Source organism: Megalopta genalis, chromosome 6 (assembly GCF_051020955.1).
Source record: "Megalopta genalis isolate 19385.01 chromosome 6, iyMegGena1_principal, whole genome shotgun sequence".
Taxonomy (NCBI): Eukaryota; Metazoa; Arthropoda; class Insecta; order Hymenoptera; family Halictidae; genus Megalopta; species Megalopta genalis.
The window spans coordinates 544967-559243 of NC_135018.1; the positions used below are offsets into that span (position 1 = coordinate 544967).

Sequence of the window (14277 nt, forward strand, 5' to 3'; positions counted from 1 at the left end):
GCCCAGTATAATAAAGTTATCTGCTGACGAAAATAAAATTTTTTATACTTCGCTTCACTTATCTTTATGGAAGTTCTGTCGGTGTTCCAGCTGTGCGGCCAGTAACTCCAAATACGATTGCATTTTAAGCTTTATCATCCAAGCAACTTGTGTTTCGCATTTATTTAAAATATTTCATATAACATGGATATATTCTCTGGAGCTATCATGATATATTTTAATGCAAAAAATATTAATATGCAAGATATTTTAACCCTTGAATCGCGTCAAACCCTAAATTAACTCGTAAAAGAAGGGTCCGATTAACGCACAGGACGTGCCCCGAGGAGCATCGCGTCGATCGTGCTGTATAATAAAGCATTCGGCAAAAAGTAATTTAACAAATAGGTGAAAAATATTGCGAGCTCCGAGGAGTTCCAGGACCAACGTTCCCAGAGAATTTGTTGACGAATAAAAATCCGCTCTGATTTCAGGACAAGAAAAATATCCTGTTCTCCGGTACCAACGTAGCCGCAGGTAAAGCTCGCGGTGTTGTCATTGGAACCGGCTTGAACACTGCTATTGGTAAGATTCGTACCGAGATGTCGGAAACAGAGGAGATCAAGACACCCCTGCAGCAGAAGCTGGACGAGTTCGGTGAACAATTGTCGAAAGTTATTTCCGTAATTTGCGTCGCTGTCTGGGCCATCAACATCGGGCATTTCAACGATCCTGCTCATGGCGGATCTTGGATCAAGGGAGCTATTTACTACTTCAAGATCGCCGTTGCTCTTGCCGTGGCCGCTATTCCCGAGGGTTTGCCGGCCGTAATCACGACCTGCTTGGCTTTAGGTACCCGTCGTATGGCCAAGAAGAACGCCATCGTCCGTTCGTTGCCGTCTGTCGAAACCCTTGGTTGCACGTCTGTCATTTGCTCGGACAAGACTGGCACCCTGACCACTAACCAGATGTCTGTTAGCCGGTATGTCGTCAGGATGTATATTAATGCTTGGTCTAGTTTGACATTTGGTATCGAGCGAGTATTTTGAATAGGTACAACGTGTCGATGGTACTTTGTTGCAGAATGTTCATTTTCGAGAAGATCGAGGGTAACGACAGCAGCTTCCACGAATTCGAGATCAGCGGCTCGACTTACGAACCCATCGGCGAGACGTTCTTGAGGGGGAAGAAAATCAAGGGAGAGGACTTCGAGACGCTCCACGAAGTTGGTACGATTTGCATCATGTGCAACGACTCTGCCATCGACTTCAACGAGTTCAAACAGGCGTTCGAGAAAGTCGGAGAGGCTACCGAAACCGCTCTCATTGTTCTGGCCGAGAAGATCAACCCGTTCGGCGTTTCGAAGATTGGACTGGACAGACGTAACTCTGCCATCGTTTGCAGACAAGATATGGAGACCAAATGGAAGAAAGAGTTCACTTTGGAGTTCTCTCGCGATCGCAAATCTATGTCGTCTTACTGCGTCCCTCTGAAACCCAGCAAGCTGGGCACTGGACCGAAACTGTTCGTCAAGGGCGCCCCCGAAGGTGTCTTGGACAGGTGCACGCACGCTCGCGTCGGCTCTACCAAGGTTCCTTTGACCTCCACCCTGAAGAATCGCATCTTGGACTTGACTCGCCAGTATGGTACCGGCCGAGACACGCTCAGATGCCTTGCCCTCGCTACCGCTGATCATCCCATGAAACCCGATGACATGGACCTTGACGATTCCACTAAATTCTACACGTACGAGAAGGACCTCACCTTCGTCGGTGTTGTCGGCATGCTTGACCCGCCTCGCAAGGAAGTATTCGACTCTATCATGAGGTGTCGCGCCGCTGGTATCCGCGTTATCGTCATCACCGGAGACAACAAAGCCACTGCTGAAGCTATCTGCCGACGTATCGGTGTCTTCGAGGAAGACGAGGACACAACCGGAAAGTCCTACTCCGGTCGTGAATTCGACGATCTTTCTTCGTCCGAACAGAAGTCTGCTTGCGCCAGGGCTCGTCTCTTCTCTCGTGTTGAACCTGCTCACAAATCGAAGATCGTTGAGTACTTGCAGAGCATGAACGAAATCTCGGCTATGGTGAGTACTCTGATTAGTACTCCCACTCTTTCTCTCCGATCGCGATACACTGATCAGTTGCACACCTCCGTTATTAACTGCTTCCAAAAATATCTTCATGGAAGCGTATACAATTTTTGTTTCCGCATCGCAGACTGGCGATGGTGTAAACGATGCCCCAGCCTTGAAAAAAGCTGAAATTGGTATCGCCATGGGATCTGGAACCGCTGTGGCGAAATCTGCCTCTGAGATGGTGTTGGCAGACGACAACTTCTCTTCCATCGTCGCTGCCGTTGAGGAAGGCCGTGCTATTTACAACAACATGAAACAGTTCATTCGTTACCTTATCTCTTCCAATATTGGTGAAGTCGTGAGGTTTGTTCATCCAGTGATTCCCTCGTGATATATTCGAAGCATGAATATTGTTATATTATATGCGTAATATATTTTTATTGCTCGGCAGTATATTCTTGACTGCCGCTCTTGGTCTTCCCGAAGCATTGATCCCGGTACAACTTCTGTGGGTCAACTTGGTTACTGACGGTCTTCCAGCTACTGCTCTTGGTTTCAATCCTCCCGACTTGGACATCATGAGCAAGGTAGTACCGCCGATGTTACATGTACAAAACTCTATTAAAATTGTAATAATTTATCAAAGCAACGTTATTTTTATTTGCAACACTGTAGCCTCCCCGTAAAGCCGACGAATCCCTTATCTCGGGCTGGCTGTTCTTCCGCTATCTGGCTATTGGCGGATACGTAGGTGCTGCTACCGTTGGATCAGCCGCGTGGTGGTTCTTGTACAGTCCAAATGGCCCACAGATGAATTACTACCAACTGGTAAAGCTTTAATAATTAATGTTATTACTTGTTGTGTTATAGACCTTTATTGGATTATTTAATTCTTGTCTATGATACGCAATCTGTACGTGTCCAAAGATTAATGAAATTGTATGATAATTATACAACGAATGGACAATACCATAACCCAAGTGGCACAATTAAATGTTGTCCGAAATGAAATTCCGAATTGTACAAATTACAGACTCATCACTTGGCGTGTTTGGGTGGTGGGGAAGAATTCAAGGGCGTTAACTGCAAGATCTTCACGGATCCTCACCCGATGACGATGGCTCTGTCTGTACTTGTAACCATTGAAATGTTGAACGCGATGAACAGGTAACGCGATAGAAACACCGCCATTTCAGGGATAGTTGAACCAGCATGAATTTATAGTTTACGTTGTTCTTTTATTTCAGTTTATCTGAGAATCAATCTCTCATCACTATGCCGCCCTGGTCTAACATGTGGCTCATTGCCTCTATGGCTCTTTCTTTCACACTCCACTTTGTCATCCTTTACATCGACGTACTTTCGGTATAATAATCTCTCATTTATCCCGTCGTCGTGATATTGTCGTAGCGTTACGTAATTCGTTAAATTCTGTCTGTTTCAGTCTGTATTCCAAGTTACCCCCCTAACGACAGAAGAGTGGCTTACCGTTATGAAGTTCTCCATCCCAGTGGTACTTCTCGATGAAACCCTGAAATTCATTGCCAGAAAGATTACAGATGGTGAGAGTCCCATTTACACAGTGCATTGGATCATTATAATGTGGGCTGTGTTCTTTTACCAATGCAACATTTTCCCTATATAGAACATCCGTGAAACAATAATTAGTCTAACAGACGATGTTTTTCCCATGGAAAACATTTATAATTGAGTTCTCGGACTTGCGCAATTGCATTTAATACTAAAGTTCTTCCCCGTTGCCCGGGAAGATCGAGAGATAAGTTATTAACGAAGTGCGTTTAAGTGAGATTTTAACCAGTTTGACTATTGTGCATGGTGTTAGTACAACCATACAAATTTGCCATCAAGGCCCACCATGTCCACATCACACCGTATCCTGACGTCGCTCTACAATCGTACGAATTTCAGTGGCTCCGAGTGATAAAGACACCCATCGTAATCAAAACGAATTGTGATTGTTGAATTATTTTCTACGAGTGCCTTTTAAACATTAACTTTCCTCTGCAAGAAAATACCCGTTCATGTTTTTTCTAATCTGACACGTTACACGCCAATAATCCCCCCCCTTCGAGATACTTGCATGCTCTTTCAGCACAATGGATATTTGACCCTCATACATTTTAGATAGCTGTCGTGTCGAACCTTTCGATTCTTTGAATATAGTTGTACTTACTGCTACGTAAACGTAAACATGTCTTAGATGTCTGTGCTGCAAAACAAATACACCAGTGTCGCTTTAAATCCCGAGCATCCTAAAAGTTGGTGAATATACAGTGACAGAACAGGGTCATCCAGCATGTTGATACAGATTTTGTTACAGTCGCAAATCCTGGACACTTGACTTTAACGCACACGTATAGCAGCTCATTATACATTTTCTTTTTCCTTTTTTTTTCTTTTTGGTTTACTTACGTTAGACGTACCCGCTCTTCTAATTTATTAATTTATTGTTCGTCTCCTCTAACCGCTTTCACCGTTGCTTATTAAAGTTGGTATGTTAATTAATTCTCAGCCTCCAGAGTGTCTGCTTCGATCAAGAGGTCAAAACTGGAACTGCCTGATCCGTTGGTGAAATTTCAAGACAAGCATGCATGAAATTTTGAATTAATGGATCTCATTTTGAACCCGTTTATTACGTCTTCCTTCCCGTAGAAATAATGCATGCACAATTGTATCGTTAATACATTCTCGAACTTCACCACCCAGAGCAATCATTGTATCTATAGTTAGCGAATATTTCTGTGCCCCGTAAAATCATGATCGTTGTTGTTCTCAGTCATGCATTTAGCATCCAGTATCTGGCAAATATCGGAAAGCTGATCGCGCGATAGAGACGACAGAGAAACGGGAATTTTACCACCATGTGTTTGTTTAACGGGCACAGCAGAACGCATCATTCTCATCGCATCACTTGGTCTTTTTACATGTACCTTATCTGTGTGTGATTTACGTGTCGTACGATCGATGCCACACAATAGATTTTGTATACCAATAATTTATGGGTACGGATTGCAAAGGCTCGTGTATGTAAGTTAAGGACAAAAGGACATTGAGAATTACTCGTTCCCAGGCAGTCCGTATCGCATTGTATTAATCTCCCGAATCCTCCTCCCCCCCTCCCCCTCTCTCATCTGGGATGGTGGTCCGAACACGAGAACTCTCGGTCTAGAAGTACGTATCTTTGTTCCTACCAGCGACGGCGCGCAGCTGGTTTCGTAGATTCCAAAAGAACACGGTTCCGAACGGTAATTAAATCGATCGGGTCGCCCAGGGGGACGTCGATCGAGTCGCCCTGTACCTGAGAGAGAGAGAGAGAGAGTGTGTGTAATTTTTCCCGACGCGCATCTTCTTTTTGTACTTGTTTATCCTCTTAAATAGGCCGTACAAGAAACATTAGAAAGAGGTCTTTCTATTCGAGTGTCGAGCGAGTATCGCGGTCGGACACCTCGCCGAGTCGAGAACCATAATAGGCGCGCCACATGCGACGAACGGAAGAGATGTCGGGCGTCGTAACCGAGTACCGCGTGTGAATACATGTGCGGGCCTTTCTAACGCATCCGACTGTCGTTTAGTGAAATTTCGATCGGGAAGAGTCTTCTTCTAATGGCGCGTATGGCGCAGCCGTGTCGCTGCGAACCATCCCTCGAACCCGTGCAAACGCAACAAGACTGACGATGCGGTCCGAGGGGTGGTACGCACCCCCGCCGTTCCGATGCAAATGCTTGTACATCGTAATCCTCCTCTTCGTTTGCGATTGGCGACTACGCGGCAGAGAGAGTCTCGTCCGCTGATCCGCGTTACACGAGATAGCATAACAATATTAATTATTATCGGCTAGGGCGTGATACTTTTCTTTTTTTTTTGTTTTCTTCCTCTCTACTACTTCTTCTTATATTTTGTTTTTTGGTATGGGCATAACTAAACTTAATTAGGCAAAGGCAAACTGTGTGAGAAAAGGCGTTTGTACCGTGCATGCGTGCCTGGGTGCGTCGCGGGGCGAACCCCCGGCCGGTTTGCGATAATCCGTTCGGGCCCTCCGCGGCGCACCTACCCCAACCAGCACCTAACATTGCGTGAGTGCTCTGTTTTTGTTCTCCCCTGTTCCGAGGCAACTAGAATTTTACTTTGTAGCGATGCCACGAACAATAATCGGATATTTGTACCTGCAGACTTTCTTCGACGATTTTCACCTGTGCGAACGTGAGACGAACGGAACGCGCGCGTTCGACGACCTCGACGCGTTACCAGTCACGATCACAAAAGCATTGTTACACTTTTTCAAACTGGTTTCTCGTCTTCTTCACGGTCTCGTTTTCTTTTTCGTTTTCGTTCCACCATCGTTCAAACGGTGTTACTCGTCGAGAGAGATTCGATCGCCTCGCGAGCCGCGTCGCCGAGCACAGATCGCGCGGAGATCACGATGCAGAGGAAACACAAAGTTTTCATAGATCGCTCTACGACGCTCGCTAAAACTCGTTGATCAAATAGCTTTGCGTTCGCTCGTGGTAACACGTATTTTTTGTAAGTACTTGGTTTGATTGTGTGGATTGTGCTCTAATCTGGAACCGGAAACGAGACGGAGTAGTGCCATCGACGAAACGAAACGAAACGAAATACCAGCACTGCGGTTACGGCAGCGTTACGCAAAGGAGACGTTGACACCGTTCTTCGGCGGGGTTCACGTGTCGGAAGTGTTCGCGAGTGTTCGCACGGCGCGTACGTATGTACAAGATGCGCGTACATCTCCCGAGTCGTGCGCGTAGAGAAAACTATTTTGCAATTACTCGAAAACTGCTGTCGATCCATCGAGGACGACAGAAGCAGCCGGCACGCGTGGTTCTTTGCATAACGCTCTGTATCTGACCTAGCATGGTAAAGATCGACGACGATGACAGCCACGAGCCGCCATCGTTCGTGCAGGAAGTACCTATTTCTAATGATAATAAGATAATAATAATGATAATAATATTATTATTAATAATTAATATTAATAACTTATATAGAGTGCGATTATATCGAATGATTTGGTTTTCTTTTTGAGATGCATAATTCGCCAGCACGCACCTGTGGCGAATCACGGTGTGATCCTAATTGATTAATTAATTGATTAATTAATTGATTAGCCCCGACATATACATATTACGGTCCGACGTCGTGCAACGGCCGATTCTATGTAGAAAGAAGAACAAACGGAGTCGCCGACAGATTACCGGTACACGAATCGAATTCATTGCATATACCATTCGGGTTAAATTGTAATTACTCAGAGAGAAACGCAGGTGAACCACGGCAATCCCCGTCGTATTAGCAAATGTTTGTTTATTTATCGCGCGTTTTTATTTATCTCCTCATCGTGTATTCGAATCCAGACCGGATATTATAACAAGTGAGAGAATATCGTGACGATTATCGGCGATTAGCGACAGTCTCCTAGTGCATTACTTGTTATAATAATAAAACAGAACACTGAAACAAAAAGGATATCGTTGATGTTACTGTTGTGCGTTCGAAGTCGATCGATCGACCTACCTTGACGCGAATTCTTCGCTGTGAACGGTGGCGTTTTCCGCGCGTACGAAACATTCAACGCTCGATACAAAAGAAACGTGACAAGTGTTTGGTCCAATCTGTTTGCAGCAACCTACGATACGACTTTCTCCTCTTCGTGTCTTCTTCTGCACTTTTTCTCTCCTCTTCACTCTTTCTCTTTCTCTCTCTCTCTCTCTCTCTCTCTCTCTCTCTCTCTCTATTTATCTCTCTTTCTCTTTTCTCTCTCTGTTATCTACCGTTTTTATCTAACCCTGTATTTTGCCCTTTATCCAACGATTACCTCCGAGTATGTATATGTACCTTGCCACCTCATCGATCATCAGTTTGACAAAATAGTACGGAAACTGTGAGATTGATTTATACGACGAAGGAATACCGTCCTCGATGAATGCTTCGCGGTCGAATCCTGGGGAGGAGACCCGGAGCGGTTCGATGATCATAGCAATACTCGAGGCGGATCCGCGAGCGTAACACCGCGGCATTCGCGTCGAGAAATCATGTCATCGCCATCATCGCCATGCTGTGTGTCCCCCGGAGTTGTTGTTTGAACTTTTTGCATACATCCTCTGGACAGAAAGATCAAAATCGATTTGATAACTGTCGTGTCAGCCTGGAATGACCAATATGGGCCCTTGACCGGGTCCACGCCCGTTAATGTATATGTATATATGTATAATAACAATAATAATGATAATAATAACACTCCTGACCGAGGAAGTTGTCTCCGACACCAAAAACCCGACACACTTTTTGCTAACTCCTGCCTGTTGGTGTGCGAAAACTATTCAGTCAAGGAGCAGACCGCCGCCGTTGTTGCAAACCAAAGGAATAGTCCGAGCGACTGGATCGTCCAGGTAACGTTTTCTCATTTACAATTGTTACCACGTAAGCTACGAATTTTTGTATCCTAATTACAATTTGCGACATTATATTATCGGCATCATTGTATTGATAGAGTCGGGACTGTTTTCCTAAAACGGACACCACCGTTCGACATCGATGGACATGTGACGTCGGGTTCGTTGCGTATCGAACGAAAGCGAATTTAAAATTCGCCGACCCCTACGGAACAGTCGTTGGAAGTTTGCTCCCATTCTCGCTTCAATCGAATCGCGGGGCAACGAACTACGAGCAAAGTTTTCACCGACGCGTTCCGTACGGTTATCAGCAGGAAACAATGAAATACAGTAATTACTCCCTTACCGACGCTCAGATTGTCCACTAAATTGGGTAATTTGGGAAGAGGAGATGCGATTATTCGAGCCTTGCGGCTGGTTTTTATAATTGTGGACAAATTATAATTATAAAAATAAACCGCAAGGCTCGAATAATCGTTTCTCCTCTTCCCACATTGTCCATTTTTGTGCGCGCAATCTGGGCGTCAATTAGAGAGACATTACCGTATATCGAAAAGAAACAAAGAAAAAAGAGAAGAAATGATACGATAGAAGATAAAGTAAGCGATCGAGATACTTAAATAATGTAAACACGGAGAAAATAAAAATGAATACAGTAATGTCTCCCTTACTGACGCTCAGATAGTCCCCAAAAATGGATAATTTGGGAAGAGGAGATACGCGATCGTTCGAGCCTTGCGGCTCGTTTTTATAATTGTGGACAATTTATAACTATAAAAATAAACCGCAAGGCTCGAATAATTGTGTTTCCTCTTCTCATATCGTCCATTTTTGTGCGCGCAATCTGGACGTCAATTAGAGAGACATTACTGTACAGTAAATTCGCCCTAATTGACGCTCCGATTGGGGATGAAAATGGACAACTTGGGAAGAGGGGACACGATTATTCAAATAATTCTATAATTGCTCGAAAAATTGTATCCCCTCTTTCCAAGTTGTCCATCTTCATCTCCAAGCTGAATGACAATTGGGGAGAACTCCCCGAATTTCGTTGCTATCGTGTTCCTTGGAACTCGTTAAAGCTGTTAAAAAAAAGACAGAAATGTCTGTACAGTTCTTATAGCTTGCAATAAATGCAGAACATTTTCATTTCGCATAAAAATCTGTAGTCTGCTAACCGTAGTAAATGCGAATCCGATTACTTTATTGATCTATATCAAATAGAATTTAGCAATTGTCGAGCATTGTACATTTTATGAAAATAAGTTATTTTTTTCGCGTTAATCGGAGCTATCGAATTTACAACGTAGCTTCGAGTATTCCGATTGGGCGATTCGAGAGTATCACGTCGACGAAAATGATTCGTAGAACAGCAGGAATAATCGACTCGACGTCACACGCGTTCACGCGATCCTCGGACACGATCGATGCCGCATACGTTGCCGGGATCCAGGAAACTGGAGAACGTTAGCGATCGCGATCCGCGGGTTCTGTGTATCAGAGCTCCGCCGGCCGAGCATGCCGATGAATTAACAGAGGTATCATGATATGCTTGCAGTGGCACCGCCAGTGACGCCGCCGCCGAAATAAAGATCCGAGACGCGTAGGACGAATCGACACCTGTCCGGACACGAGAAAATCGTCAAAGGCACTTAACACCCACCCGCAACAACCCGCAAGCTGCTCGATGGGATCAAACGACAGAAAAGAAACAAAAGTCACAGAAATACTATATCGACACTCGAATAAACACACGTACACACAAGTATCAGAACCAATAACAGACAACCAAAAAATACAAAAAACAAGAAAAAAAAAGAAGCTAAAAAACTTAGTAGAGTATAACCAGAGAAATCGATACTCGAAAATGTCGGGGGAAGCACGTAATGTCAGATATTTTTCATCGTGGATCTATTGCGTTGCCTCGGAAGGGTAGTTCAGAGGGATGTTAAACAAAGAGTAGAAGAACCAAAAAGAAAAGAAAACAAAAATACAAATAAACGAACAAACAAACACGGAAGAACATTTTGGTGCAGAGAATAAATAAGAACGTTCCGATGCGAGAACGGTCCGGTTTTCTCGGACCGTGACCGTGCCCGGAACGCGAGGAGAGGGACGCTCTCGGACGGCCCGGAAAAAAAAACACGACGCGTCCAATCGGAGGGGCTCGCTGTTTCGCCCGCAGTAGTTCCACCCCGGCAGTACCACTAATGGCTGTATCTCTGTGTTATGTTGCAGTAAATGAGACGGTCGTCGACGAGTGGGCCCCACTAGGCTCGTCTCACTGTGCCGCCGGCTACACAGAGTTCCTCTGCCAAGCACAAAAAATACATTCAGATCAGACACGCGCAAGCTCGGCCCGAAAAAGACAGAGACGAACAAGCGGGGACTTAGCTCGCGCGACTGCGCCCGAGAACAGCAACAGGCTCTCGATACAAACGTTTAGTCGACTGCGAAACGAAAGGGAGAACCGTAGGGCCCCATTTCCCGCTGGCCGCGCGCTGCACCGCCCGCTGCTGCTGCTTTCGTTTAACTTCAACTGATCGACCGCCGCGACAGAACAGAACAGAATCTCTATTTATTATCGTGTAGTATATCGTGTTGTCGGTTACGAGAGAGAGAGAGAGGGAGAGAGAGCGAATTAAAAAGACGGGATCGGAAACGAGAATACCACCGGTCGACGCCAGACACCCACGGCTTTTGAGAATTCTTCGTCGCGCGCTCTTGCTCCGAACGCGACGCGTTTCATTTCGTTTATCTTTCCCGACGATCCGTTTGTCGCGACAGATCGCGAGCCGCAGAAGCAAGTAGACGCCACCCTCGATACCCCTCTAACTGTGATAGACGCATAGAACACTTTTAACGCTAACGGTAACGCTTTTCTCTGTCTCTTCAGCTCCCGATAAAGGGGATCGACGCCGCGTCGAGGCCAGCCTTGTCGTCAATACGAAAGAGAGCTCCCGTTTCACTAGTATCTAGTGTACCTATTTATCTCGTTATTCTGATTCTCTCGGACGCGCTTCCGCGCTCCCTCACTTTTCTCTATCTCTCTCTTTATCTTTCTCACCGTCTATTCTACGTCCTAGACTAACTCGACTTCCACCCCGCCCGGAATCTTAATCGTAACTACCCGCAGCAAGGTCTGCTCCGACGCTTCGCCGAGGACGCTGCTTCGCCCGCCGACCTTCCTTCGTTCTCGATCGCCTGCGGAAACGGGGGTGGACCCCGACCATTGCGACCGATCGACGGTTTCACTCTTTCGAAGTCGGAGGATGGACGCTTCGCCGGCAAAACCGGGAAAGACGAGACGAGGTGGACGGCGCGCAGCGCGTACGAGCGAGCACGCAGCGGGAAACACGGTTTTTGCGCGCAGTCGAAGCGCGAGCACGAAGGGGACACAGGCAACAACCGCGTCGACGAAGGGAACGCTGGACGAGAGTCAACTGCGGGAGCGAAGCGGAGAGCAGCGGACGAGAGGAAGCGACGCTTCGTTCGCCATTTGGTTCGAGTGGTATACTTTTTAGGATGAAATCGAAGAAACTGTAATTCTGTTCGGTGACGTAACTTTCACGGGGGCTTCGGCGAGCGTCGCCAATGCGACGGGGTCTCGAATACCGAAGCGGAAGCCTCCCCCCGCGGTCAGGGCGCGCGAAACTTACGCCACTGGGAGAGATATCGAGATCGAGCTCGCGATTATAAGATTTAACATTGTACATAATACGTAACACGCGCGATGTTTAAAGAGTAAAATTACTACTACTACTATTATTATTATTACTATATATATATATTTTAAGAAGACATTAAATATATATATATATATATATATACATACATATTTTTTTTCGTAAAGAAAGCGCACAGACGGGAGGACGCGCGACGCGCGTCCTTCGAGATCGGACCTCAAGCGAGAAGGATTTGAATTGCCTGGATCTAGTTTTTTTTTGAACACGATTTTTGCTTCGAGTCCCTTTTACTTTAATCGCCGATTATGTCCTCCTAGCAGCGCATGGGTGGACTTAGCCGCCTGAAGACGTTCTGATTGTTACATAGGGAGAGAAACTCGACGACGTTGACGATATTCCCTTTCCGAGATACTTCCTCCGACCCATAGCCAAGACTGATGAGAGACGCCGTGCTGGCCAGACCCGACGTTATTTCAAATAACGCGGTGAAATTCGCGCGGTGAACTGCCAACCGAAATGCTCCGTCGAAGCGTATCGTTTTTTTAGAGGATAGAAGGATCGAAGAAGGGTGTTTTGTCAAAAAGAGGTGTGAAAATTTTCGCGCGGCTTTTCGCGTTGCTTTCGTCGAACAACGCTCGGGTCTGGCACCGGTCGGATCACGATTTCGAGAACAGAGCTGGCCGATTCGCGAGTCTCGCATCGTCTGCCCCCTATATTTTTTTATGTTCCGATGACACGAACCTATTGTTTCACGGACAACTGTAACAAACGGAAGCTAAATGAACGAGAGTGATCGCTGCGACGAAATCTGGCCGAGTCCTCTCTCTCTCGACCGGGGTGTTCGTAACGAAAAGAGAATCCTTGTCGGGGAAAATCGAGGGAAAATCGGCGCGACATTGTCGCGTGTTTCTACTCTGTCAACGTTTCAGTGATTCTGCGAGCATTAATCCTTGTCATACCTGATCGACGGGTTGCACGTGGACCTTCAGTGACGTTCGTAACAGCAAAACGAAGAAGAGAATACTTTATTGTTCAGTAATTATAAATGTAAGATAAAGAATACATTTAATCTGTTTTATTTTTCATATATATTCCCCACTTTGTTCTCTCGCGGAAACGACCCTGCTCGATGCGACTAGAGTTTAGCGACTCGATAATTTAACGATGTTCCTGTAACAGAAAGACAATAGAAAGCTCCTTCGTACGTTTTAATAAATTCAAATGAAAGCAAGAAACGGAATTGACTTACCAGATACCATAGAGCGACGATTCCGAAGCGTCTTAGGGATCGCTTTTTTGTTACGAACCCCTCGAGTCTCTGTCTACACTCTCTTGTCTCCATTTCTCTCTCTCTCTCTCTGTCTGTCTATCTCTATCTCTCTGTCTCTATCTCTCTCCGTGTCTTCTTCTCGTCGTCGTTTTTTCTCATTATCAATTTTAAAGTAAGATCATTTCTTCTAATTAGCAACTAGAGACTTACGTGTAGAGTTTACGATCGTCGAAGGAGAATGTATCGCGCATGCACCGGTCGTCGGGTCGAGTCTCGCGGGTCCGACCGGTCGCGTGTTTTACTCGTCAATTTTCACGTTAAACAAGTAAGCTTAAGCACATCGTTAACCGCGACGATCCTCTCTCATCGAACGACCGAACCGGAAGCACGAGGTGTTCGCCCAGGTTTTTGTATAGGCAACTCGGATCCCATGGACGAAAAATCGGCCGGCGCCGTGTACCGCTCGGCGTCCGACCGGTCATCCGGTCCTCTTGTCGAGAAGTTATCTCTTAAGTAGTGTATGTTATTCTCTCGTGTATCGTTTTCTTTTTTTCGTTTTCTCTTTTGTATGAAGATTGAATGGCTGTGCGGACGCTCCAATCGTTCTCGCTCGAATCGTCCAAAACAATTCGAGGGAAAGTATCGAAGAACAAGTATCATTGTTTTCTTCTGACACAACAGCGACAAACCTTGCGTTATTTTTAATGTTGTACACGTGAACAGCTCTGTACGAATAAAGGTTTGAAAATGACGGAATCCAATCCCCCACTGACGAATCTCATCGCTCGTCGCGGTTCCATCGCGGTGACCGGCTTCGGAAAATTACACAAAAAG

At 45.7% G+C, this 14277-nt stretch overlaps 1 protein-coding gene across 4 annotated transcripts in view; it reads left to right on the plus strand.

Annotated features, from left to right (window-relative positions):
- Positions 1-14194, plus strand: part of SERCA (ATPase sarcoplasmic/endoplasmic reticulum Ca2+ transporting SERCA) — a 45181-nt gene extending 30987 nt beyond the window's left edge. For 3 of the 4 annotated variants that reach the window (XM_033467458.2, XM_033467478.2, XM_033467468.2), the window contains exons 6-14: positions 474-961; positions 1063-2068; positions 2202-2422; positions 2511-2646; positions 2735-2887; positions 3093-3226; positions 3307-3424; positions 3504-3621; positions 4593-8339. In XM_033467458.2, the coding sequence (XP_033323349.1) occupies positions 474-961; positions 1063-2068; positions 2202-2422; positions 2511-2646; positions 2735-2887; positions 3093-3226; positions 3307-3424; positions 3504-3621; positions 4593-4675 (2457 nt within the window). In that variant the 3' untranslated portion in view covers positions 4676-8339. Of the gene's footprint in view, positions 1-473; positions 962-1062; positions 2069-2201; positions 2423-2510; positions 2647-2734; positions 2888-3092; positions 3227-3306; positions 3425-3503; positions 3622-4592; positions 8340-10045 lie in introns of those variants that run through there. The other variant, XM_033467486.2, reaches the window with a different exon arrangement.
- Positions 14195-14277: the final 83 nt, after the last annotated feature.